Source organism: Penaeus japonicus, unplaced genomic scaffold (genome assembly GCF_977035675.1).
Source record: "Penaeus japonicus unplaced genomic scaffold, GWHDUDI00000001_assembly GWHDUDI00000016, whole genome shotgun sequence".
NCBI classification, from domain to species: domain Eukaryota; kingdom Metazoa; phylum Arthropoda; class Malacostraca; order Decapoda; family Penaeidae; genus Penaeus; species Penaeus japonicus.
The window spans coordinates 14,953,443-14,979,343 of NW_028234418.1; the positions used below are offsets into that span (position 1 = coordinate 14,953,443).

Sequence of the window (25,901 nt, forward strand, 5' to 3'; positions counted from 1 at the left end):
TGTCTTGTAATATGGCATCATGTCACTAAACAAGATATCAAATTAATAAATATCCTGTTCTAAAAACAATAACGCATGTCTATATTAATGCAAGTTAACTGGTGTGCATACTTCTTAATTCTCATAAAACAGTGTATAAAACATATGCACATAAAATTAAGTGTTTGCATGCACACACACACATCCACCCGTGCACACACACAGATACACCCCCATTATACACACACACACACACACACACACACACACACACACCACTTTCCTACCTTCTAAAACACAATTTCACTTCCATCTCCCTCCATTAAACTATGCTTCCGACTCTTCTAACTTGTTTTACTACACCCATGTCCTGACACTCAAATACATATATACAAGATTAAATACACACAATCACACAATGCATAGTTTATGTCTATACAGATGTTCACATTTTCACAACCACAACTAATCTTTTTAAATGAATATTCTTTGTCTATAAAACCTTGAAATTTTCATCAACTCTATGTCAGTAAAAGAGTATCTTAAAAGTGCATATCTGTCACTCTGTTCCCTCCACTTATCAAAACACCAACAAACTGATCTCATTTCTTTCTGCATGCACACACACAGACACACTAATACAATGTATAAATTTCATGGAATAATTCAAGTTTAAATCACTTTGTTTAAAAAATAAAGCATTATACAGGTTTCCTTGACTATTTTTCTTTAATGGCTATAAGCAAATTTCTATACAATACTGAAAAATACCTTTCCATATTATTATGTTAAGCTTTGTAGGTTACCACCACCTAGCATTATACATTCCTTCAAAAATGCCATCAATATAAACTGAAACTTATATGGACCACTTTGATTTACTTGTATACACTTGGGGAAAAGAGCGATGAAACATCAGCAGATTACCTCGATAAACAGCCAGAATGCATATCATTACTTTTTTCCACAATTGTCTACCTACACGCATGCACAAGTTTGCGTGGATGGATACGAATATGGAGATTATAATTCATTTATTTATCTATTTAATAAATTTATATATATTATATATATATTATATATATATTATATATATATTTATAATTTATTTACAGGATATATACATGCATAATTTGAATTTCATGGGCAATTACAGTAGTTATAAATTACTTTTAGGACTAACACTTCATAAACTTTCACAAGAAAGTTTCATTTGAAATGGTTTCACGGTCTGAAGTCTATATAAGAATAAGCAAGTTACTAGCTAAAATTTGACATTTGGCATTATGAATGATATATCTACATGTTACAATCGCCAAAAATATAGTGGGTCATGTTCTAAAGCAAAAATTTACATGCAATTTGCAGGAAAAAAAAAAAATAAATAAATAAAGGATCCAACATCATGCAAGCAAGGACAGAAACACGAAGTGAGAAACAGCAGAGCAAAGCTTAATGGCATAGGCCTCAGTGGGTAGGCTATACATACTGTACATAAACAAAATTTTCTTACATGCAGCCTTGTGTTGGTATCTTACCTGCAAAATTTACTTATTACTAAATCCTCTAATTGACAGGCAGGTATCCTAAAACTATCATTCATTCTATTCCCTCATTTATGTACATCCAGAGACCTCGTCTTGCTGTACTGCTACCATCTTATCTATAGGATTCTTAACCCTGTACAGCTGTACATTAAAGTCTGGTGGCCCCATTACCTACCTTAACAGAGGCTAGTTCCGTCCTTAGCTCCTCGATGAGCTCTTCCTGTTGCCGGCTAGCATCCTGTCCAACACTGACTAGTGTTCGAAGCTTGTCGTTGTCTGCACGCAGCTCCAGCAAGCCCGCATCAACATCACCGCTGCCCTGTACACAATACTGGGGTCGGTCCAAGTACGTGCCAACTAGCTTTATTTCTTAAGGAGTTATGGTATTGTGCAAACTATCTTACTAGAATATCTATGATATTCAGTTCTTTCCTCATCATGTAGATCATATAAAGAAAGCCCTGTTCTTGAATACAAGGAACTATATCACTAAGTATAATGAATAATGACAATTCTGACTTTAGTTTAAAACACAAAAAACATACTAGTATTTGCTCACAAAACCATAAATACTTAAATATATGATGACCCACAGACCCACAGGTTTGCCTATCTGCAGGTCAAATTTAATAAATCCCTATCCTTAGATCTCAAACTGACTTGAAATAGCACCATTGCGTCCATGTTAAGCCATGATATTAATTATTATTCTCATTGGTACACTAATGATCAGGATTAACATGTTCCAATTGAAGAACAATACAGAAAATACTAAAGATCTTGTGGCTGTATTAGCTGCCAAATTTCCTATGAAGCTTGATTTTAACTTCTTTTCAATTCACTAAATAAAAAGGCAATATGCTTGAAAAGTCAATAAAAACTATGCAAATACATATATATGAGACAACTGAAAACATTGTACAAATTACTCCACGACTCTTAATTCCCCCTCTGCTTCCCACCCTTTCTAGCCAACATTTCAAACAAATATTGCTGGTGCTTAACCCGATGACAATGGGGCTGTTTTGGTTCTGCCTGGTCTTAACACTAGGGTATTTCAAGCACGCAGGCTTAATACCTCAGGCTATTTGCCCACTCTGTCTGCAGCTACCTGCCATGCGCACGATCATCTAGAGTGCTGGCCATACAAAAAGTTATGAAGTGTTATCGCATCACCGGCAGCAAATACTGTAGCCACATGATATAATGTCAAGTCACCCAGCATTATCGGGTTAAATTTTTACGGTTTACAATGTTCCAATGACTGTGCGCTGCATTTACAATCTCAATAAATGCATGCATTTGCACACATTCCTTACCAATATATATTGCATTTCCTTCATATCTGACCAATTCTCAATATGATTACAATAACTACACAGCATTTGAAAGATAGCATGCAAAATCAATTCAAGCAAAAACAAATACATTCACATGCAGCAGTTTCAGGACAAACTCCCAATACACATGAACATGAAGATCAGCTCTTAAAGACAATGACTAATTTATAATAATCATACTCATAAAAATCAGCTAAATCATAGGTTTTCTCAAGTTCTAAATTGTCACAAAATAATATGTGATAGTATGAAAATTTGATGTTTATCATGGAAAGAATCAGATTAAGTTTATTTTTTTTTCTTTATACTCATACTTATGTTAGTGCACAAACACAAACACACAATATGAATGTGTGCGCACACAAATGTAAATATAAACTTTCAGAACAAAACATAACCACCCCCCCACCACCCAAGACATTTTGAAAGAAAAAAATTAAATATAAAATAAAGGAGTCCATTGCTGCAACCTATACATGTTGCCAATACACCTTTATGCCTTAACCCTGCACCTTCAGCAACAGCTAATTGACGCTCCAAAACCTGCACTCAAAATTCAAATCCTTCAATCAGTTCAACTTACCTTGGTAGCGGTCTGTGTGAGCTGCTCCTGGGCCTTCAGGAGCTCCTCCTGAAGAGCTGCCTTTTCTTTTTCCTCCTTCTGTAGCTGCTCCTGCAGTTCTTTCAATTGAGACTGCATCTGTTGTACAAAGAGAGAATAGAGGTAAGCATTTGCCTTAAGACATAGCCTGCTTTCTTCAAATATGTATTAATGTATACACACCTCTCATTCTTATCATACATATTTTCAATAGTCAGTTCAATGGTCTTTTCAATCATGTAATATTCATCACTTTTTAAGTATGGATGGTACTAAATATTGCAATCATATCTAAATATTTACTACTGATAGTTTCAAAATTCTCCGCCCTAAAAATACCTAAGGTGACCCTCTAACTTTGAAATATCTTTAAATGCATATCTTGACAATTTTAACACATATCCATATCTACAAAAAACAGTCTGATAACATATGACAAGTAAAGGAGTTTGCTTTTACATATCAAGATTGTACACATACAGAAGATATATATTTTTCAGGTGAGGGGGGGGGAGATACTTAATAACTTCATTCTTTCTTGGCCAAACATTACAACTTATGCCAGGATAGGATCTTACCTTTCACCTCAAAATTTATATTCTTCCATTTTTCTTTTCAACTCAAAAAAGTTCACTGGCCAGTTTTCAAAGAAAAAGTAGCTTTAAGATTTTCATAAGGTAAAAAAGAATGGAAGCAAAGTGGTTGAAGATAAAAAAAAAAAAAATCTTAACCCTATGACGACGGTGTGTCACACTCGTGTGACACAGCCAAACTCCCGATGCCGGGGCGTCATGCCAGTGTGACGATTTCAATGCAATATTGCAATCGCCCGGCATAGGGGTCTTCGCGTAGCGAGTGCCCCGTCGGGAAAGGGTTAATGGTCCCCCAGATGTATATAAACAGTTAATCTATACATTTTTATTTTCTTTGAAATATATAGAAAATAGATATGCATATATGAATACAAACAAAAATATATATGAATATACATTAGTACATATGTACATGCACACTTGAAATAATAAATGAATAAAGTCTTCAAAAATTAATAATGGTGCTCCTATCAAGCACAAGTCATTGGTGCTTTCCATTCACTACAACATACAGCAAATAGTACTGCCTTTCTGAAGTTTTACCATCCATATTTAAAAATTCTTATGTAATCGAGGCACATCAATCACACAAGTTTATAAAAAAAAAAAAAAAAAAAATGGAAGATAAAGCACCAAAAGGCAGCAGCATGCACAAATCACAACTCTGTAAATTCAACACTAAAATGTGCAGATCTAAAACTGTCTAAAACAGATGCCAATGTTTTGGCTACAAGAGAATGGGCCCATATTCAATAAACATCTACCAATCAGAATTTTAGATCAAATAATTTCAATTACATCAACATTTTTCCATCCACTGTCATACAGAAAACCCTTCCACTAATTCTAATCTGAAATTCTCATTTAATGGTAGAGCTGCATTTTATACAAAAGCTTCGGAGAAGTTCCCATCTAACAAAATTAACCCATTGCGGACGGGTGTCATGACATACATGACGTTCGGGGATTTTGGATCACTGCTTTTTTACTGTGCTATGAGAAAGAAGTGCATGATGGCAATTAGCAGTCATAATGACTGTAATTACCATAATAATAATAAGCTAACTTAACATCCAAAACCTAGATGGCACCACTTTCTCCTAGCACCAGCAGGAGAGAGAGCCTTGAATGGCATCCATCCAAAGTCTTTGTGTCATCGCTCTTTATAGAGCTATGGCACACAGCAGGTTGACAACCTCTTGCTATAAAGTACCGCTGATGAAGGATGTGCAGGCAGAACGAGAAGAGGAAGGCGACTCAATCCATACCCAGTGTCTAAAAGTGCTCCTGTGCCAATATGCATGCCTTTCACTGTGGCACTCAGTCACAAGCACAGGTTTCCTTCCTCTTTCCTATTACATGATACCTTCATTGTAGGTGGTTATATGTTTCTTAATCGTTCATGACAGCATAAAAATACGAAAAATAAAGTTTTTTGTCCTCCCATAAAAAAGCAATACTTCTATCACACTGATTATAAAGAAAATAATGAGCTAATATGGATCAACTGCAGCATTGATAGAGCCTGTTATTTGGCACACAAGTCTCTAAACTCAATAAAACATAATGGAAGTTTTAAAAACAGCTCTAGTTTTACACTTAGTGACGAGAGAGTGGAAAGATTCAAATTAAGTTGCTTCAAGCTGCCTCACTAAAATAAAACCTATCCTGGAGACTGGACTCACTAAAATAAAACCTATCCTGGAGACTGGACAAGTGAATCTATCCCCGTTCACAATGGGTTAACAACTTGTGTATTACTCCAAAATTAGATTGTTAATAAGTATCTAAAAAATAAATTAATACATTAACAGATAACAACCATGAACCCTTGATGGAAAAATAAAAACCCAATTTTTTTCTTCTTCAATCTAGTCTCTTTTTCAGGGGGACAATAACCATTCATGCCTCTTGCAGCCACAGCCAAAGTGCTAAAGCCATTCCAGCTACAAATAAGCCACTTGCACCCTTCCAATCTTTTTCAAAAAAGTACCTGAGTGACTACGAGGGGCAGAGACTTCTCTATGCAATTTAACGCAAACTCCACTCCACAAACCTCTGCTGCTGCCTAGAAAAAAGTGAACAATCTCATACACAGCCAACACACAAGCCAAGCCATGACTGAAGAGTAGTTTCAGGTCATATTTGTGATTCAAAAAAGTTTATTTCAGTCCAATCACACAAAAAAATATACATGTATTTACAAAAAGTAATTACAAAGATTTATAAAATAGGAGAAGTATTAAAAAATAATTCACTGGTTACTAGAGAAGGAACATCAATGGGGTGAATCTTGTTGCGAATTTTATTTCATCAATAAAATCTCATCTAAAATCTCTCAATTTGAAAAAAGGTTATTTTACATTCTGGTAAAATACCATATAAAAGATATACACCAAAATGTTCATATTCATACAGATGAAGACAATCTGAAAAATATTTTGGAAGTCTTTAAAGCTTCACTGAATGATACGGTCTTTGCCAAACTTTATCTAAAAAAATAAAACATTAAATCTTGAGCTACTCACTAAATTGCATATTCAGCTAAATTCAGCAGAATTTTTTTTAACATAACAACAATGGGGGCCGCTTGGGCTGAGTCTGGACATTTTGCCAAATTAATGCGAAATGCGCAGGCTTAACATCACAGGCCATTTGTATGCCCAGGCAGTGATCAGTTGCTATGCAACTGATCACCCTGCAAGACGGTCAGACATAGCCATGACACGATGTTCACCTCACTTGGTGGGAAGACCGGCCAAGCTATGACATGAATATAACCCCTTAGCGCTGGTGAAGTTAAGCAAATATAAACCAAGTAGAAAAATTTTAATTGAATGAAAACTCATTCAGTGAACCCAAGTTCCTTGAGTTACCTGTCTTCATTCATTCTTTTAGCCAAATGTAAAAAAAAAAAAAAAAAAAAAAAAGTGTTTAATATTAACAAAGCAAGTACTTTCTCCAGTGAAAGGATAATACTGTACTTGCATGACAAGAAAAAAATCCAAATGCAACTATATATACTTAAATATTTTGTTTGCCTTTATTTTTTAATGATCAAGTAGCCGGCAAAATTACTAGAAGATATTAGTAATGCAGAATAGAGATTTGCATGTTACAACAATTGTACTTGCTTCCATCAGCACACTAGGACCTGATGTTAATTGGTAACTAAAATGATTCCTCATTTTTCAGGTACTAATGTCCACCAAGCAGGTGCTTGGAAAAGCAATTTGTCCTTGCCTTATGTAGCCAAACTTACTATAATAAAAATTAAATTGTTCAGTGCTGTTCATGCACAAAATTGACATTTCCAGGGTAAATACCCAAGATTTTATTTATGAATTGGCAGTTTTAGAAGCACTATCAAAAGAAACTTCTGGGACTTTCATGTACCAATTTTGATATAGCAAGATTCCCAGAAACAAATAGCCAAAATTTTGAAAGTAATAAAGAGCTATGAGACAAGGAAAAATCTTTAAACATGTATAATCCATATATACATTAGTTACCAGTCAGCCTACCTATAACAATTACCAAACATTCATGAATTTTTTGGACACAAGTTGGAGTGTCAAAGATCATTTCAAACAATTTTTTTGTATGAATACAAGCAAAACGTGCGTGATTATGAACTCACCTTCACTGCACTATCAAATCCAAAAGCTTAACCTCAAACCCTTCAAACTCGCACAAACATGCACACTCACCTCTTCTGCCTGCTTGACCTTGTCTAAGGTGCCCTCTAGCTGCTTCACCTGCAGCTGAAGATTAGCCTTGTCAGCTGTTAACTGGCGTAAATCTTGTTCCTTCTCCGACAACCTTTTGTTCCAGGTCACTTCCTCTGACTCAACTGACGCCTCTAATGATTTGAGTAGATTCTCCTGAAAATTTTCATATAAACCAAGATAAAAAAAATCTGCAGTTCAACTAAAATTGCATATTTCCCTATCAAAATATAGTTAGGGACTGTATCATTTCAAACCTTAATAAGACATAAGCCATCTTATAAAAAAGTCCTTTACACTAACAAATACATGAAGTTAATATTATTCAACAATCACTTACAGTATCGGCAAGAACAGTCTGATAATGGACAACTTTTTCATTGACTACTTGGACTTCTTGTTCCAGTTCACTAACTCTCTTGCTGTCACTGGCAGATGACGATCTCTTAAGATCTTCAACCTGAAAAGAATTTATAAAAGATATTGAGAATACTTCAAAATATCCCCTCATAATTCCAATCATCATTGCATGGTTAGCACCCTTTGCTTGGGGCTTTAGAATTGTAACAACATACCTGAGACTTAAGCTGAGCATTTTCCTTGGCAAGTTTCTCAACCCGAGACTTAAGTTCTGGATCTTCAACCTTTACTTCTACTACCTTTTCTACAACCTGTAAAAGTCGGAAAATTAGTTAGGTAGTAATTATTGTGATAGAGTAAAATGTCATCCTTTATGCATATGAAAAAAAGTTTGAGGCTTTCAACAATAAAGTCATGTTTTTGGCTACCAATTTGTAATGGAAGTCCGATTTGGTTTCCTACTTCAAATTTCATACCTATTGAAAATTGATTCAATTGTATATTATATATGTAAAGCATAAAAAAATCAATAGCTTACTCGTTACTAATCAATGCTTATTATAGGATTGCAGTGCAGAAGTATCAAGGTGAATCAATTGCATGTCAATAACACCTACCGAGCCTTACATGTTCATTTCCATGGTATCCAACAACAAAACATTTCTAAGCCTAACATGCAGTTTATTCCTTTAAATAAAAGCATGAACTTACCTTTTCAACTTCAACAACCTTTTCTACAACTTTCTCCACAACCTCTGGCTGTGGTGTCTGAGACGACTGAGTAATTACTTGTAATGCCTTCGTCTCAAACTCACTCAGGAATGCACCTTGGTCCTAGAATTAGAGACAAATCAATGAAAGAGTATTTTCCTCTGATATTCAGATGATACTTGTTCCCTAATTATGTAAAAAATCCAACAGCAATAATACATTACAGTAACAAAACATGAAATTTGTTTATTGGCTTAGATATAAAGAATTAATATACATATCCATCACTAAATGCATACAAGATAAGCTAAGTTTATATTCGCAAGTAATCCGTTATCAAATTTTCTAAATTAATTCATCAAGTTGGTACAGAATACTCATTACTAAAGAGACAAAACCACATGTATCTATCTAATTTGTCTGTAAACTAAAAAATCCATTCCATGCTAGACAAAATTCCTGCAGTGTGACAAAAATGCCCAATGGGAGCACTACAGTTCACAATAATTCTAAAGTTTAATCTGACAGGCCTTGAAGATGTCAAGACTATCAATCATTCCCAAAGTAATTACTTTATCAGCAACATTTTACAACCTGAATCTATCAGCAACATTTTACCACCTGAATCTTACACATAAGATGCACATATTTCCCTATTGCATCTAATACCATAGATAATTCCTTCCATTTACAATGTTAATAATGCTGCTATCTATAACCTATGCCACTGAACCCATCCATCTTATTAGCACAAAAATTTAAAAGGCTATCAAGTTTTGATACAGACAAAAAGTAACAGTAAACAGACATACTAATACTGTAAACTGTACTCTGTAAAGGCTTCCAGTAATTCAAAGCAGAACTTGGTCTTGTTATGATGATGCAAATTAATCTTTATCGACCATATCACTTCATGACAACCAAAAGTATAGCTTATGAATTATGAGTCAATATCCAACCAAAAGTATAGCTTATGAATTATGAGTCAATATCCAAGTATCATTTTCTTTGCGGTGTGAAAGAGGGAGTCGAGTTTTGGCAGGGATGTATGTTTGTGAACAAAGCCCTCTTGAATTTTGAAGAAAAGCATTTGCAAACACCTTTTACACTAAACCATCTGTCAGACATCCAATCTAATAGCAAATAAAGTAACAAGCTCAGACAAATATAAATAAAAATTAAGCAAATACTAAAAACGAGTCGCTTATAAGACATTTTGACAAGGCCATTAAAATCCCTTCCCTAGCTTCTGATCAAGGAGCAAATCCATCTTGTAACAAGCTGTCTCATACAGTTTTATTCCATCCATTATCTTCTAAGGACATCTTGGTCACTAGCTCACTTTACGGACTCCCAAGTGTCCATTCAAATTTTCAATAGCTTTGTAAAGACCATAACAATGTAAACAGAAATAACTCAGAAAGAGGAAAGAGGAAAAAAAGAGGAGAGGGGAGGTTAGGGTAGGGTAGGGTAGGGTAGGGGGGAAAGAGGAAAAAAAGAGGAGAGGAGAGGAGAGGAGAGGAGAGAGGAGAGGGTAGGGTAGGGGGGGAAAGAGGGAAGAAAGAGGAGAGAGGGAGGAGAGGGGAGAAAGAGAGGGGAGGGGAGGGGAGAGAGAGAGGGAAGAGAGAGGAGAGAGGGGAGGGGAGAGGAGAGAGGGGAGGGGAGAAAGAGAGGGAAGAGAGAGGAGAGATGAGAGAGGAGAGGAGAGAGGAGAGGAGAGGAGAGAGGGGAGGGGAGAGGAGAGAGGGGAGGGGAGAGGAGAGGAGAAGGGGAGGGGAGGGGAGGGGAGGGGAGAGGAGAGAGGGGAGGGGAGGGAGAGGGGAGGGGAGGGGAGAGGGGAGGGGAGAGGAGAGAGGGGAGGGGAGGGGAGAGGGGAGAGGAGAGAGGGGAGGGGAGAGGAGAGGAGAGGGGAGGGGAGGGGGGAAAGGGAGGGGAGAGGGAGAGGGGAGGGGAGAGGAGAGGAGGGGAGGGGAGAGGAGAGAGGGGAGGGGAGAGGAGAGAGGGGAGGGGAGAGGAGAGAGGGGAGGGGAGAGGAGAGAGGGGAGGGGAGAGGAGAGAGGGGAGGGGAGAGGAGAGAGGGGAGGGGAGAGGAGAAGGGCGAGGGGAGGGGAGAGGAGAAGGGCGAGGGGAGGGGAGAGGAGAAGGATGAGGGGGGGGAGAGGAGAAGGGCGAGGGGAGGGGAGAGGAGAAGGGTGAGGGGAGGGGAGAGGAGAGGGAGGGGAGGGGAAGAGGGGAGGGGAGGGAGAAGAGAGAGGGAGGGGAGGGGAGAGGGAGAAGGGAGGGGAGGGGAGAGGAGGGGGGGGAGAGAGAGGGGAGGGGAGGAGAGAGAGAGGGGAGGGGAGGGGAAGGAGAGAGAGGGGAGGGGAGGGGAGAGAAAGAAAGAGAGGGGAGGGGAGAGGAGAGGAGAGAGGGAGGGGAGAGGAGAAGGGAGGGGAGGGAGGGGAGAGAGGAGAGAGGGGAGGGGAGAGGAGAGGAGAGAGGGGAGGGGAGAGGAGAGGAGAGAGGGGAGGGGAGAGGAGAGGAGAGAGGGGAGGGGAGAGGAGAGGAGAGAGGGGAGGGGAGAGGAGAGGAGAGAGGGGAGGGGAGAGGAGAGGAGAGAGGGGAGGGGAGAAGAGAGAGGGGAGGGGAGGGGAGAGGAGAAAGGGAGGGGAGGGGAGAAGAGAAAGGGAGGGGAGGGGAGAAGAGAAAGGGAGGGGAGGGGAGAAGAGAAAGGGAGGGGAGGGGAGAAGAGAAAGGGAGGGGAGGGGAGAAGAGAAAGGGAGGGGAGGGGAGAAGAGAAAGGGAGGGGAGGGGAGAGGAGAGGAGGAAGAGTGTGGGGAAGGAAATAAATGAGCAAGATAGAATACCAAAGTGACAAAAATTTCTCCATAAAGCTTCCCTTTAACATCAAATGCCTCTTTAAATCTGCCTTTATGATAATATAGATAGAAAAACTAGACACTAATACCTGTCTTACTTTACTCCACTTTAAACACTGACATGTATATGTGTACATATATTGTATACCAAGAGTAGACCATGAGGGTCAATAAAACCAAACCGCTTTAAAAGGATTCCCATTATATACCTTCTTTTCATAAAGCTTTTGGCACAAGGTAGGCTGTTGTGTGATACTGGGTGTGCAAAGTGAAATGGCTTCTGGCACACAATCCTGGTCACATGTCCCATCTGCTGGAACTGCAGAGGGATCATTCTCCGAGTCTACCTTTAATTGTGTACTCGTCTGAGCATTTTCTGGCACAGCTGTATTCCCAGCCTTGGCTCCTGAGGACTTCTTCCCACGGTTCTTCTTCTTAGCCATTTTCAGTTTTTGAGTAATTTGAATTACTTTTAAAACTTTTACTATATTTATGGCATAAATACTTTGGAGTAACTCACAATGCAACACTTATTATCACCAGAAAACAATAAAACCAGGGCAATATTCCCAATTATTAAGCTGAGAGAGTTCCCCCTTCCTGCACCAAACACCGGGCAGTCCCAACTGAGGCCGACGCAGTGCTTCCTCTCCTCTGACTGGAGGATCAATACTTGGATCAATACAGTCCCCGGCCGGTTCTGCACCAGAACTCCTCATCACCTTTATGCCCTACTTACACAAGGACCAAACTTGAATGTTTTCCTTTTAGAATGCCAACAAAATTAAGCCTTACACATTCCCAACATAAAGAGCTAGGTGGCATCTCTTTCTGACATTCAATGTCCCCATGTAAACATGAGGTAACTTTGAATCATATAATAGAGGAATATACATATTCCTTTGATGACAAAACTTGACACTCCTAATACATTGATGCCAAATTACTTGAATTGGTAAAAAACAAAGGATTGAACAACAAAGCCATTTCATATTCAGGCCTGGGCCACTGCAGTAGTCCTGTTGGAAGCCAGTCTGTCCCACAGTGTCCACACACCAGCAGTTAGAGATCTTCAGTGTCTTGTTTCAATTAATCCTACAATTTGAGACAGTAATTCCTGATCAAATTCCTAGTACAGAGTTTATTTTCCCCCTATCACATGACAATCTTTTCCTTTATGTTACTGTAATTATAGAAAAAATTGAGCAGCAGCAGCCCAATGAATTCCTCTGACCACAAGTAGTATGAACCAAAACTAACTTTTTACAGCAGTAAATAAAGGGAAAAATGACACTATAACCTTTAAAGAACTTGTCAGATCAGACCAAACAAACTGGAGCTTATCTTAAAGATCTATCACATCTGCTGGCTGGTGAGGAACAGAGATCCTATGTCAATGCTGTACATCAACACATGTAGGTTTAGGAGTGAATGTACAAGTATGTATGTATGTATGTATGTATGTATGTATGTATGTATGTATGTATGTATGTATGTATGTATGTATGTATGTATGTATGTATGTATGTATGTATGTATGTATGTATGTATGTATGTATGTATGTATGTATGTATGTATGTATGTATGTATGTATGTATGTATGTATGTATGTATGTATGTATGTATGTATGTATGTGTTATACATACATATACATACATACATATGGGTGAGTGAGTGAGAGGGTGAGTGAGTGAGAGGGTGAGAGGGTGAGAGGGTGAGTGAGTGAGAGGGTGAGAGGGTGAGAGGGTGAGAGGGTGAGTGAGTGAGAGGGTGAGAGGGTGAGTGAGTGAGAGGGTGAGAGGGTGAGTGAGTGAGAGGGAGGGAGAGTGAGTGAGAGGGAGAGAGAGAGGAGGTGAGAAGGAGAGAGAGAGAGGAGGTGAGAAGGAGAGAGAGAGAGAGGAGGTGAGAAGGAGAGAGAGAGAGGAGGTGAGAAGGAGAGAGAGAGAGGAGGTGAGAAGGAGAGAGAGAGAGGAGAGAGAGAGAAGGAAGAGGAGAGAGAGGGGGGGAGAGGGAGAGAGAGAGGGGAGGAGAGAGAGAGAGAGAGAGAGGGTGAGAGGAGGAGGAGAGAGAGAGACAGAGGGGGAGAGAGAGTGAGAGAGAGGAGAGAGAGGAGAGTGAGAGAGGGAGAGGAGAGAGAGAGGGTGAGAGAGAGAGAGACAGAGAGGGTGAGAGAGGAGTGAGAGAGAGGGAGAGGGAGAGAGAGAGGGGAGAGAGAGAGAGAGAGACAGAGAGGGAGAGAGAGAGGAGGAGACAGAGAGGGAGGAGAGAGAGAGAGAGGAGAGGGAGAGAGTGAGAGAGAGAGAGAGAGAGAGAGGAGCGAGGGGAGAGAGAGGAGGGAGGGGAGAGAGAGGAGGGAGAGAGAGAGAGCGAGAGAGAGAGAGAGAGAGGGAGAGAGGGAGAGAGAGAGGATGAGAGGGAGAGAGGGAGAGAGAGAGAGAGAGAGACAGAGAGAGAGAAGAAGAGACAGAGACAGAGAGAGAGAAGAAGAGACAGAGACAGAGAAGAAGAGACAGAGACAGAGAAGAAGAGACAGAGACAGAGAGAGAAGAAGAGACAGAGACAGAGAGAGAGAAGAAGAGACAGAGACAGAGAAGAAGAGACAGAGACAGAGAAGAAGAGACAGAGAGAGAGAGAGAGGAAGAGAGAGAGGAGAGGGAAGAGGGAGAGGGAGAGGGAGAGGGAGAGGTAGAGGGAGAGGGAGAGGGAGAGGGAGAGGGAGAGGGAGAGGGAGAGGGAGAGGGAGAGGGGAGGGGGAGGGAGAGGGAGAGGGAGAGGGAGAGGGAGAGGGAGGGAAACAGACAGACAGACAGAAAGGACAATATGATGGGGAAGAATACTTGACAGAAAAAGGGGAAAAAATCTGGAATCTTGGAGCTAGGCAAGAGGACATAGTCAAAAAAACAACAGAGAGGTGCCAGGATGGATTCCAAGGGAGTAGGAAATTAGTAGTAGTATGGACTAGTGGGGAAGAGGATAGGAATAGCGGACGATGACGAGAATGAAAGAAGAAACATACACAGAAGAGAGACAGATGAAGCAACCAAGATAAATTCATTTCAGCTTTCAAGTCAACAAGATCAAATTGGCAAACAAATCCAGTCCATTATATTCCTTATCAAAATGATAATCACTTATGCAAATAAATGCAGCCAATTTACTTCAACAGAAAAAAAGTTTACAAAATGTTATTCTGTTTTGTCAGGCAATCCCAATGCCAGACAAAATTCTGCTATCTAAAGGTCAGGCCTAAATTACAGTTGCTTTTAACCAACCTTTAATCAAGGGCGCCCACATGTGCACATACACACACACACATTGACAATTTTTAAGGGTTTCACCAAGGGATAAACACTTCATTTCTTCTTAAACTATTCATTACACAATTACTAGGAAAATGTATGCTTTTCCTCACACTGATATGTCAGTTTGTCAGATCAGCATCAGAGTATTAAATATCCATCAAGATGGATAGAAAGTGGTTCATGCAGGGTTGGTCTGTGCTGTGAACATGTGTCAAGGTAAGACATATGAGTAACAATAATGGTTAAAGCAAATAAATATCTTTAGGGAGCATGAAGAAGTGTGTACCATGGTCTAATTGATGCTACTGAAACTTCAGTAGACCAAGCTAAAGAAAGCAAGAATGGGGTGATAACTTAGAGTCTTTGAGGCTACAGTACTGAGAGGCAAGCAACAAGTCAGGACAAGAGATGAGAGTTGCCAGTCTTGCCCAATGCAAGATTGGAATCTTAAGCACTGAGGCCCAAGAAAGAAGCAAACATTCATCCTTCATCTAAAATCATTCTGAAGTGCTGCACTTACTTTATCTTTGCATTTTTGCCTGATGGAAAACAACCTAGATCTTGGTAATTTCCTCTGATAATTCAACATTTTGTAACTTGTACCTACCTAAATATTCATGTATGTACCAATCCAAAACAAATCCATTTCCAACAATTTTCTTATCAAACAATATAAACAATATAATATACTTTTTGGCCATAATACAATTCCAAATCCTAAAATAAATAAATATGGCTGCTCAACCATGTATACAGTTCTAGAGCCTCCCAACTATCTGGTACATTAATGTTGCTTATAATAAACATTTTACAAATTTAAATCCAAACCAGAGGTACAGGAACTGGTTACAAATATAAAAACTCATTCACCTCTCCCTCATTATTATTCACTCCCTCACCCCACTACTCCTCTAACTAACTAACTTGCTCCAACTCACTTGTTCACACCATTCCCTCTTGAACTCTGGCACTCATGTTCATTCATATTTTCTAATTTTTAGCAATTTATTTACACAGAGCAAGACAAGTTACTGACAATTCATCAGAGAAGTGAACAAAATTAGAAAGATTCCTGAGCCATGTCACTATTCCAAGGTCAAATCATTATTTGTCACTGTGGAGTGTAAAACTGGAAGATGGGGCTCAAGTCCATTAAAAAAAACTTTTGTTGGTCCTTTTTCAATGACTTGTGATATTATATATGTGGTATTGAATATTAACTCAATGTCCAATGATCCTGGTACAGAAGCCAGATCTTGTTTTGCTTATTTGTTTCACCTGCTAAAAAAGGTGGAAAGAGTAGGGTGACTACTTTAGTCTATCCCACAAGACTTTCAGCCATCTGAGTAAGACCCCATGGATACAATTCATGTAGGAAGTAAGATTTTTGAGCAAAAAACTTGTAACCATTTTTTTTTCCAAGGGCAGAGAAATAATGAATGTTGTCATCTTTACCTATTCACTTTTGGTAACCATTCTTTCTCAGTTAACTGTATATAAACAAGAATGTATTCAACTGTATCTTTTGTTGTTGGCAGGTTGAACACCATCATATAGAAGAGCAGCTAATAATACTTTTCCCATAAAGGGGTAAAACAGGACTGCATATTTTGGGGCACCTATGGCTATCTAAAATCTTAAGATAAAAAACTCTACAGTATGCGAATCAGTATCTTCAGTGAAGATGTAAAATTGACAAGTATGCAGCTTTTCTTGCCTACAAATATTTCACCTCTTTCTTATATTTTGTATATTGCAAGCTCTACTCATTCGATTATCCTTCAAATTCACTCCCCTTAAAATTATTCAGGTGTCCATTCTACTCACACACTCACTCACTCATGGTCTCTATAGAAGAAAGAAAATTTGGGCCCTAAAGCCAATGTGCCGTTACAACATTCATGTGGGGTTAAGGGAAACACGAAACCAGAAGCCACTCTTTAGATGTCCATGCTCGTAAATCTCAATATCTACTTGGACATGTAACTATATACTTACCTGCCCAAAATTAGTCTTGATTAGAAATCTTTTGATAAGCATTTCCTCTTTTGAGAAAAACAAGGTTCCAATGACCTAACTTGGAATACTGCAATGATGTGGATATCACACTGGTATACTACTGATAATGTGATGAGCAATTCTTATCTTCCCTTGAAGATAAGGAGTTAAATCTGCATCATGAGACATCAAATTCAAATCATTGTAGAGTAATTGCTACTTGCATTACAACCTATCATATTTCAAATAACTTTCGGAACTAAATCATTGCACCAGCAGATAAGGACCTCACTCACCTCACTCACCTCACTCACCTCACTCACCTCACTCAATTTATAACAACTGGAACTAATATTTCCTATAAACAATACATAACCATTTAAGATTTTCAAAATTTGTTCAACAAACTGAAAAAAACACTAGATTCTAAACAATCTTGCTCCTACTACAAAAAAGATAAATATAGATAAAAAAGAACCCCTTATATGCACAAGATTATTAGTCTTGTGTTTCAAGACTGGGTCTCATGACCACTCTCACTTCAATGGAAGATCAATAATACTGCAGGAACCTTGTTTTTCTATTCAGCAAGTAATAAATTTCAGCAGTTTAGGACAGCTTTACTAAGAAAAGTTACCTGGTACGTCTTTTTCCTAACAGGAAGGGCCTGAAATGGGAAGAACCACTGTAGGAAGTAGTAAATCTTCCACATTCATTGCAAAATAATTATAAGGAAACAGTACGGGCAAAACTACTCAGTTCTTTCACTTTAACATATTGGAAGTTAATATCTCAATAGGGACTTGGCTGCACCCAAAGATCAGCAATCTGTTGGATTTTTTTCCTCTTAGTAACATAATTAAGCTTGCCCTCACTCAACACTGTTGTTGTAAATTGTGGGAAACAAAAAATAAAACATGTAATATCGTAATTTCAAATCATAAAATACATTACCATGGGGAAAAAGTTTAAATATTTTAGAATTCATAATACAGAAAACAAATAAAACTGATGTAATATAATCCATTCCATAAAAAAAATATCAACCAAGGTAAACCAACCACAAATAAATATAACCATCCACAACAAAAATGTATTTTGTAGAGGCAGGAAATGGATAGTTCTGATAAATGTATTACAGCCAATCTGAGAGTTCTGGTTCATATCTATCTAATTATCTGTCCCACAAATTCTTTTTTACAGAAGATGCAACTCTAAATGAAAAGGTTTACAAGTCTGTGCATGAATATGAAACTTCAAAATCATGTAAAAGTAGTGCTCCCCTAACCAAAAGTCTTTTACGTGAATTGTGTAATCTTACTACAGTAATTATCTCAAAAGATGTTGCAGTTTAAACAAAATATAAACAAATTCGACCACATAGCCATAATATATATAAAATAAAAACAATAACTATGGAAATATTTATGATGAAAGCAACTGTACTCACCAATGCGTCGTCTACAACAACCTCAGGGAAAATTCTTCTAAGGACGGCACGAACCTTCGTCTTCTCCTCTTCCACCTCACCAGATGCCTCCTTTCAAAATCAAAGAAATGTTTATGTAAGTCCCCATTAACTACTGTGAAAATTTATTTTCCTATACAAAAGAAAAATTATAAAAAACTACATCTTTAAACCTTCCACGACAGGCATTTTTCTAGGAGTCAGATCACATTTGTACTGCATTTTTCCTTTCCTTGAAATTAAGCTATCGTTTTCCCCAGTAGTTGTATAACTAGGGCATCATACCAAATAATAGTTAATATTTATTTGCAAATACATTATATATAGACTCGCATATCAAACCATAAATAATAGAAAACATAACATCTTAAGATGCCCAAGCCTAGGCTAAACGTCTTAAGATGTGGCCCATCTAGGAAGGGTTAAGAGTTTGTAGCACTTTACTTGGGGAGAAACAAGAGATGGTCATATCTACTCCACATTGAATTCTAACATAATTACTTAGCATGTACAACCCTATCATATCATACTAGCCTGACAACCATGACATTTGATGAACATCAATTTAGTGCAATAATTAAAATGGCTTCCACCTCCCTCCAACTATAAAATCCAAAAGGATTAAGTATAGTTACTGTCATATGGCATTTACTTCTTTTTCTTCAATCTTGTTAACAATGGTATATGACTTAAAAATAAAATTACAAAAAATTACAAACAAGTTTGACATTCAGGAAAATGTATGTTTGTGCTGTGCAACTTATTCACTCTTATCAACTCCAATTGAAAATAATACACCAATATAAAAAAAGTAAACCGATTTTAACACTTCACACACTATTTGTGTAGCCTTAAATATGGATGTTTGACTCCCAGTTAAAAAAAAAAATCATTTCTTTTCTACAAAATATTTTGAGCTTCATCAGATTTTGCAAGTGCAAGTGGCACTTCTTTACTGGTGTTAACAAAAATAATATTCACTATCAGCAAAATCATTCTCATGTGCTCGCACTGATGCAGGTAATGGGCATCTTCTTGGCAGTCCTTTGGTTTTTAATACATAAAAAGATTGCAGTGCTCATAAACACTTTTTTCTGGTTTTACAAACTCACTGACAGACAAGTGGAATAATTGTTGTAAATAAGATTTCACTCCAGCTTAGGCACACTGACTTCAAAGTATACTCAAAACTGAGCAAAGCATTTAAATTGTGCGAGCTTTGGAAACTTTGAAGAGAAAACAAAGGCCTTATATTCATTACTGCAACTGTACAAAAATAATAATTTATGTGATTGTCTACTTTCAAAAGCTAACATTATCTACTAGAGAAGTAATTTTAATACTATAATATTGTTGCTTATGCCAGATAACCTCCCCATTTGATGACTTTAAAATTATAAATCTTGTCTTTCCAACAGGCAAGAGATTATATGAAGAATCACCAGCTAGTTTAAGTTGTGTTCCAAATTAACCCTTTGACGACAGTGCGTCACACCCGTGTGCCACAGCTAAATGCCAAATGACGGGGGCGACACACCAGTCTGACGTTCCCATGGCAATATTGCATAAGCCCGACGTAGGGGGTTTCCACTTATCGCCGGCCTGTCGGGATTGGATTAATAAACTATTTTTGCATTATATCTACAAATGTTTGTTTTTCCTCACAATCTTTCATTACAAATCCTTGTTCAACTGCACTAAAAAAATTCTATAACAGTAATTAGAGTGGGAGAATTATCAGTTCCACTTTCTATTGTAATACATAAAAATAGAGTCCTTAATTGAAATCTATTTCCCTGGCACATACACCAAACATGCACAGAGCATCCCAATGACCATTGTTATGACATCCCAGATGCTAACAATGTCCATCTCCTGACAGCTCCACTTATCTTCGGAATCATAATGCAATAATTGAAATTCAATAACATTAATGAAACAGTGCCATGAGTAACCATCCTCCTTTCAGACAAAATCTTTGAAATGTTAATTATTTATAAATAAGCAACTGGGAGAACCTATTCACCAAATGATTAGTAAAGCATGGTTAAGAATGTTAGTTTAGCAAGAAATTAATGTCTAATGGTCAGGCTAAATATGGGGGTAAGATGGGAAATTCTCTGCATGTGTATTTGTACTTTTGTATGTATACACATGTTTGAGTAAATATATGTTTGAGTGTTTGTGTAATCACCAAGCCCTTTTTCATAATGAAAGCCTAAAAATAATCAACTACATGACATTACCAGGACAGTCAAGGAAACAAACCAAGGCTTTTTTATAGTTTTGATCCTGACTGCAGGATAGACAACCATCTTTAAATTCCTGACCTAAGCTTGTGTGTGCACATGCACACTACATTACATTTATTTCAGTTAAGCTTCCTGGGCCTCAATTTTTTTTTCTACAGTCTTACACACAGGGGTGAACTGGAACTTCACTAATAAGGAATAAAGCTAAAAATTATATACACCTTCCTCGAATCCAAATTCATCACATTTAGATTTGGCTTGTAATCCTGGGACACACTGTCTAAACAGTAGTCTCTTAAGAACATGTAATGTCATTATTTGTATGTTTCTATGATTACCAATACATTAATCTTCTTGTGATATGAATCCATTTGAAGGAATCCAACTAACACTAGGCAATTAACCCCAGTCAACAAGCCTGGACGCTTCGATACATTATGATATGATCCACTTTTCTGAAGTTGCAGTTGCAAGGGCTCATAAGTTACACTGATAGTAACTTGTACCTTCCAAATTTTTATCAAAAGCAATTCAAAATTTCATCAGGTCAATCTATCTCCTCAAATCAAACAATGTTGAGCAATTATATGCAACCTCTTATAAAAGAATGTGCAATTTTGTAGTTTAAATACAAATTATCCATTAAACAAACTAGAACTCTAGTTTACCCAACTTCTCATTTAGTTGAAATACTAGTATCACAGCAGGAAATTTCAAACCAATGATATGTTTGTATGTATGTGGATTGGAATACCGAAATACGAGTGGAAAGTCAGACTGCACAAAACCCAAGATACAAGATTTAGCTTTAGCTTTGAGAAAAACACTAGCTTTGACTGAGCTGCTAACTGGTCGAGATATAATTTTCAACCAATTAACAGTATGTGTCCAGTAAATAGCCAAGCACTGTCATACAAGTTAAGCTCTTTTTAAGAACATCCTCTTTCAAGCAGCATTATTTGTAGATTCCCTATCTAGCATCATACTAGCTTTGGTGTAACAACTGCAGAAGCTTGTTTACTAACAGTAGAGCAGCACTTACATCCACCTGCTTGAGTCTAGCCATCAATTTTTCCTCTGTGCTTGTTAAGGCCTCCAGGACTTTGTGGTTCTTTTCTCGTAACTCCTACAGGGCAAGGATTAACATATACTATTAGACTTCACTGAATCTGACATTGGGCCAAAGATATTTAAAAGAAAATCTAGCAGCATTGAGTTACCTCTAAACTTTCAATATCATTCATTATGTAATATACTTTCATATTCATTAACAAATGCATCCAAGACCCAAATTGTATGGAACAATGGAATGGATATTCTAATTATGTAAATATAGGTGGGTATACATAAATACAAGTAAAGTGGACACACAAAGCTAATCTGTGAAAGCCATGTCAGGCTACATAAAATAATTCTTTGTACAGTGCTGGCATCCCTCAACCAGTTCTTCCTGGATTCTTTCACCAGGATTCATGCCATTTCTTTGCATCAAGGCTTCCGAATGCACTCTTGAGCAGAGTTTGTGGAAGGATAATAACCTCTCATTTCTTCAGATATCTCTGTTCTTTAGGTCTTTCTACTGATTGAATTAGCGTGCATTCATAACAAATGTTGGGCTCTTCTCTTCTTTACATCCATTTTTCTCCATGGTAGGAAGGAATTATATTTGCTGCTGATCAGGTTTTACTAGTGAAAACTGTAGTTTTCCCCCATCCTTTTGAATGCTCATTTCCAATGTGAAGAGGTTTAGAAGGATACCAGCATTGCCCATACAAAGCCCAGACACTAATGCAAAACATGCACATCAGCCTATTGTTTCAAGGATCAATTTCAAGAGGCACAGGCAAGGGTAACAACACTAAAGGTAGTGGGAAAGGTTTGCAGATTACACTACTTTCAAGAAGATCACTCCGTTACTTTTATTTCAGCCCCAATTATTACTTGAAATGGCATTCAAGGACCTAGAATCATTCACGAATCAAGGATTACCCCTACCTTTAGAATTAGGGCATAGACTCAAGCAACTCTTAGGCTCACATACCCAGCAGAAAATGGAAGGTAACAGACACAAGTGTTACAGTACATAGGGACTGCAACATGTTTTCCAAAGGCATAGTATCAGAGCAACATGCTAATAATCTGTTCTACCAGACAAGATCATATATTTGGGATAATTAGGTGAAGAATACTACAATCTATAGTGAAAGGAATAATACAGTAGTGTATCCATACAAACAAAATGAAATCTATGAAAATATAAAAAATTCCCACAGGAAAACATAACATTAAAAAAGTGTACATACTACACTGAAAAGGCGTGTGTAATATGATCAATTTGTCATTTTGAAATTGAAGTTCTAAAATCATAGCCATGCAAGTCTATTAGGATAACTGTAATAAACAAGTGCAGCTTCAGAGAATGCTGTAAAAGACTACTCACATTGTTCTTTGCTTTCTGATTATCCAGTTCTTCTTTTAATCTTGCAATTTCCTTCTTCAGGTTTGATACCTCACATATTTGTTGTTCTATTTGGATCTCTCTTTCCTTAACTCTGCAAGAGCAATACAGCAATATTAATTTACTTTGGCTAAGTAGATAAAAAAAAAAAAAGTAATAATAATAAATAAATAAATAACTGGAAATAAAAACAACTTCTAATCACACTCTTAATCATAATTTTTCAAGAGAAACAATTTAAAACCTCACAATGATTCTAGGTGGGCGGTAGATGGGCCTTGGGTTTGCTCTGCGTGAACATCACCATTTTCTTGACCCTCAGCTGCTGGACGGACACTCTGAGATGCCAAAGACTCCTTTTCTTCTTTTAAGCGTTCAATCTTTAGAGAAAAAAAAAGTTACCGGCCATAATCACCAAGTTCTTTTAATAAACTTAAAACACTGACAACACATGAAATTGCAACATATCTCCAATCTTAGAACACTAATATAATTTGAATCATATCATCTTACTTGTGCAGTCTGGTCTAACACCACCTGTCGTACACTACAAAGATCACCCTCTATTTGGGCTAATCGCGACTCCACTTTTGTTTTCTCCTGCACTGCTTCCTAGAAATGGAAATTGCTGCATTAATAAAATGTGTATATAATAAAATGTGTGTTAATACTCATGTATTAATACATTAATAATTGAATAATCTATAATGCACAAACAAATACCACATGCAAAGTATATAATATTACCAACATACCTGAAGTTTGTGCTGTGTTTGTGCAGTTTTTGAGGTTTCATTTGCTAGTTGCACATTAAGAGCATCACGCTCAGCACTTGCTGCAGATGCCTCTGCCAAAGCTTGGGCTCTCTGAGCATCAGCACTTGCAAGTTGTGCCTGCAACTCTGTGATCTGTGTATTTCTGCTAGCATTTTCACCTGTTCTCTTTTCATCAAGAGCTGCAATGTGCTCTTCATATTGCTGGCATCTCCTTGTAAGCTCTTCATGTTCTTGTCTCAACACAGCTGTCTGCATTTCTGACTCACTGAGGGAAGCTCGCAGAGTTGCAATTTCAGATTCATTGTTGGTGCTCTGCAACTGCTGTAAAATCTTTTGTTGCTGTTGCATTTTAGTCTGGTATTCCTTCTCTAGAGCTGCCTTCACTTCATTGAGACGTGCAGTCTGAGATGACTGAGCATTAGCATTTGCAGTCTCAAGTTCACGCGAGTGAGTTGCAACAGTGTCATCCAACTGAGCCTTCAGCTTCACTGCACGAGAACGCTCACAATTAAGCTCCGTACGGAGAGCAGTGATCTTGGCCGAGAGTGCAGAGTGAGCTTCATCCTTCTCCCGCAAGCGGGTTTCCACTTCCTCCAACTGTCGTCGAAGCTGAGTTGTGGGATCAACACGTCCCTTCTCAACCCATTCACCACCAGCATTGTTCTGCTGCTGCTTATTCAACAATATATCAATCAAGGTTTGAATCTCTCCACTGCTCAGGTGAGCATCTTGTACAAGGGGCAAGATCCTGCTCTCTTTTGGAGCTGAAAATGAAGGTACAAAGAAATAATGCAATAAGTAACATATCTACAATTAGAACAAACTACCAAGTAGTACATTAAGAGTCTGTTTAACCTACACTAAATTACTGAGTTCTTCTGTGCTACTGATAATCAACTGACAATCTACTGACAAATCAAAGCGAGTCGTATTTCAAAGCCCTATTAGCTCTAACCCTTTAGAACTTTTCATACATGTATTGTACTCTATCAATATAATTGTAATGCAAAAAAATAATTTGCAACATAAATAATTCTTAATATAACCTTTGCAACTAGAACATAATCCAAAAAGTGTAGTCAAGTGACTATGTACCACTGCATTACAAGACTGCATAACACATTGAATATTAAACAAGTTTAATATTCAATGTGTTATGTTTATAAAGTTTCTATATGACTTGGAAATCTTTTAACCCTTTTCTTGATTCAGGGTATTTAACAAATCTTCAGACACTATAATAGTTTACCTAGCAAGTTGAATGAACTGTAATCTGATAATTTGGTACAACCTGCATTCAACATTTTTAGATACGTAGTTTTGGACCTACAGACCACCCATAAGCAGTTCAGTTATCTCTGTTCTTATGAAGAATTGGAACAGAACAGCCTTCATTAAAATAATTATATTTGACCAACATTTTACCTTATTTACAAAAAATATAAAAATTGGATTCTACTCCTGGTAACATTAATTTCCTATATGTCCACTTTTAAGTGCCTAATGCACAGAATCCTGGTGATAAAATACATTTGCAAATTTCCAACACTTCAAAAATAGTGTTTTAAGCTAAGTTTAACCTTGCTCTCCATTCTCCCCAGCTTGACAAAAAAAAATCTGAGCTTACCAGGCATATCAGACTTCTGTTTCTCCTTTTTCTTCTTCTTTTCTTGGGTTGGTGTAGCTTTTCCAGTCGAGTTCACAGTTCCATCTACAACCTCAAAGTTATCTTCAGCCTTAGGGCGGGTCACAGGTGTTACAACCTGCAAGGCAGAGCAACTTGTGTAATCTAAAGTACAAGATAAATCTTAATAAATATAAGCAAGTGAAAAGAAAAGTCGATCTCTATTTCATAGTTGAAAAATATAATACCAACTCACCTTTTCCTTCTTGTTTTCCTTTCCTTGAGGAGGAGGGGTGGACTCTGG

At 37.7% G+C, this 25,901-nt stretch overlaps 1 protein-coding gene across 50 annotated transcripts in view; it reads right to left on the reverse strand.

Annotated features, from left to right (window-relative positions):
- LOC122258010 (uncharacterized) overlaps positions 1-25,901 on the reverse strand; it is a 58,083-nt gene that overhangs the window by 12,508 nt on the left and 19,674 nt on the right. For 6 of the 50 annotated variants that reach the window (XM_043023678.2, XM_086545172.1, XM_086545170.1 and 3 more), the window contains exons 4-19: positions 25,854-25,901; positions 25,601-25,736; positions 23,953-24,737; positions 23,711-23,809; positions 23,447-23,577; positions 23,180-23,291; positions 21,782-21,865; positions 18,470-18,559; positions 17,657-17,686; positions 8,860-8,982; positions 8,364-8,459; positions 8,129-8,248; positions 7,771-7,944; positions 6,054-6,128; positions 3,450-3,566; positions 1,702-1,845 (exon numbers count right to left, since the gene is read on the reverse strand). The exon at positions 25,854-25,901 is cut by the window's right edge and continues 474 nt beyond it. In XM_043023678.2, coding sequence (XP_042879612.1) covers positions 1,702-1,845; positions 3,450-3,566; positions 6,054-6,128; positions 7,771-7,944; positions 8,129-8,248; positions 8,364-8,459; positions 8,860-8,982; positions 17,657-17,686; positions 18,470-18,559; positions 21,782-21,865; positions 23,180-23,291; positions 23,447-23,577; positions 23,711-23,809; positions 23,953-24,737; positions 25,601-25,736; positions 25,854-25,901 — 2,364 coding nt within the window. Of the gene's footprint in view, positions 1-1,701; positions 1,858-3,449; positions 3,567-6,053; positions 6,129-7,770; positions 7,945-8,128; positions 8,249-8,363; positions 8,460-8,859; positions 8,983-17,656; positions 17,687-18,469; positions 18,560-21,781; positions 21,866-23,179; positions 23,292-23,446; positions 23,578-23,710; positions 23,810-23,952; positions 24,738-25,600; positions 25,737-25,853 lie in introns of all 50 variants that reach the window. The other 44 variants (XM_086545187.1, XM_086545178.1, XM_043023672.2 and 41 more) reach the window with 15 other exon arrangements.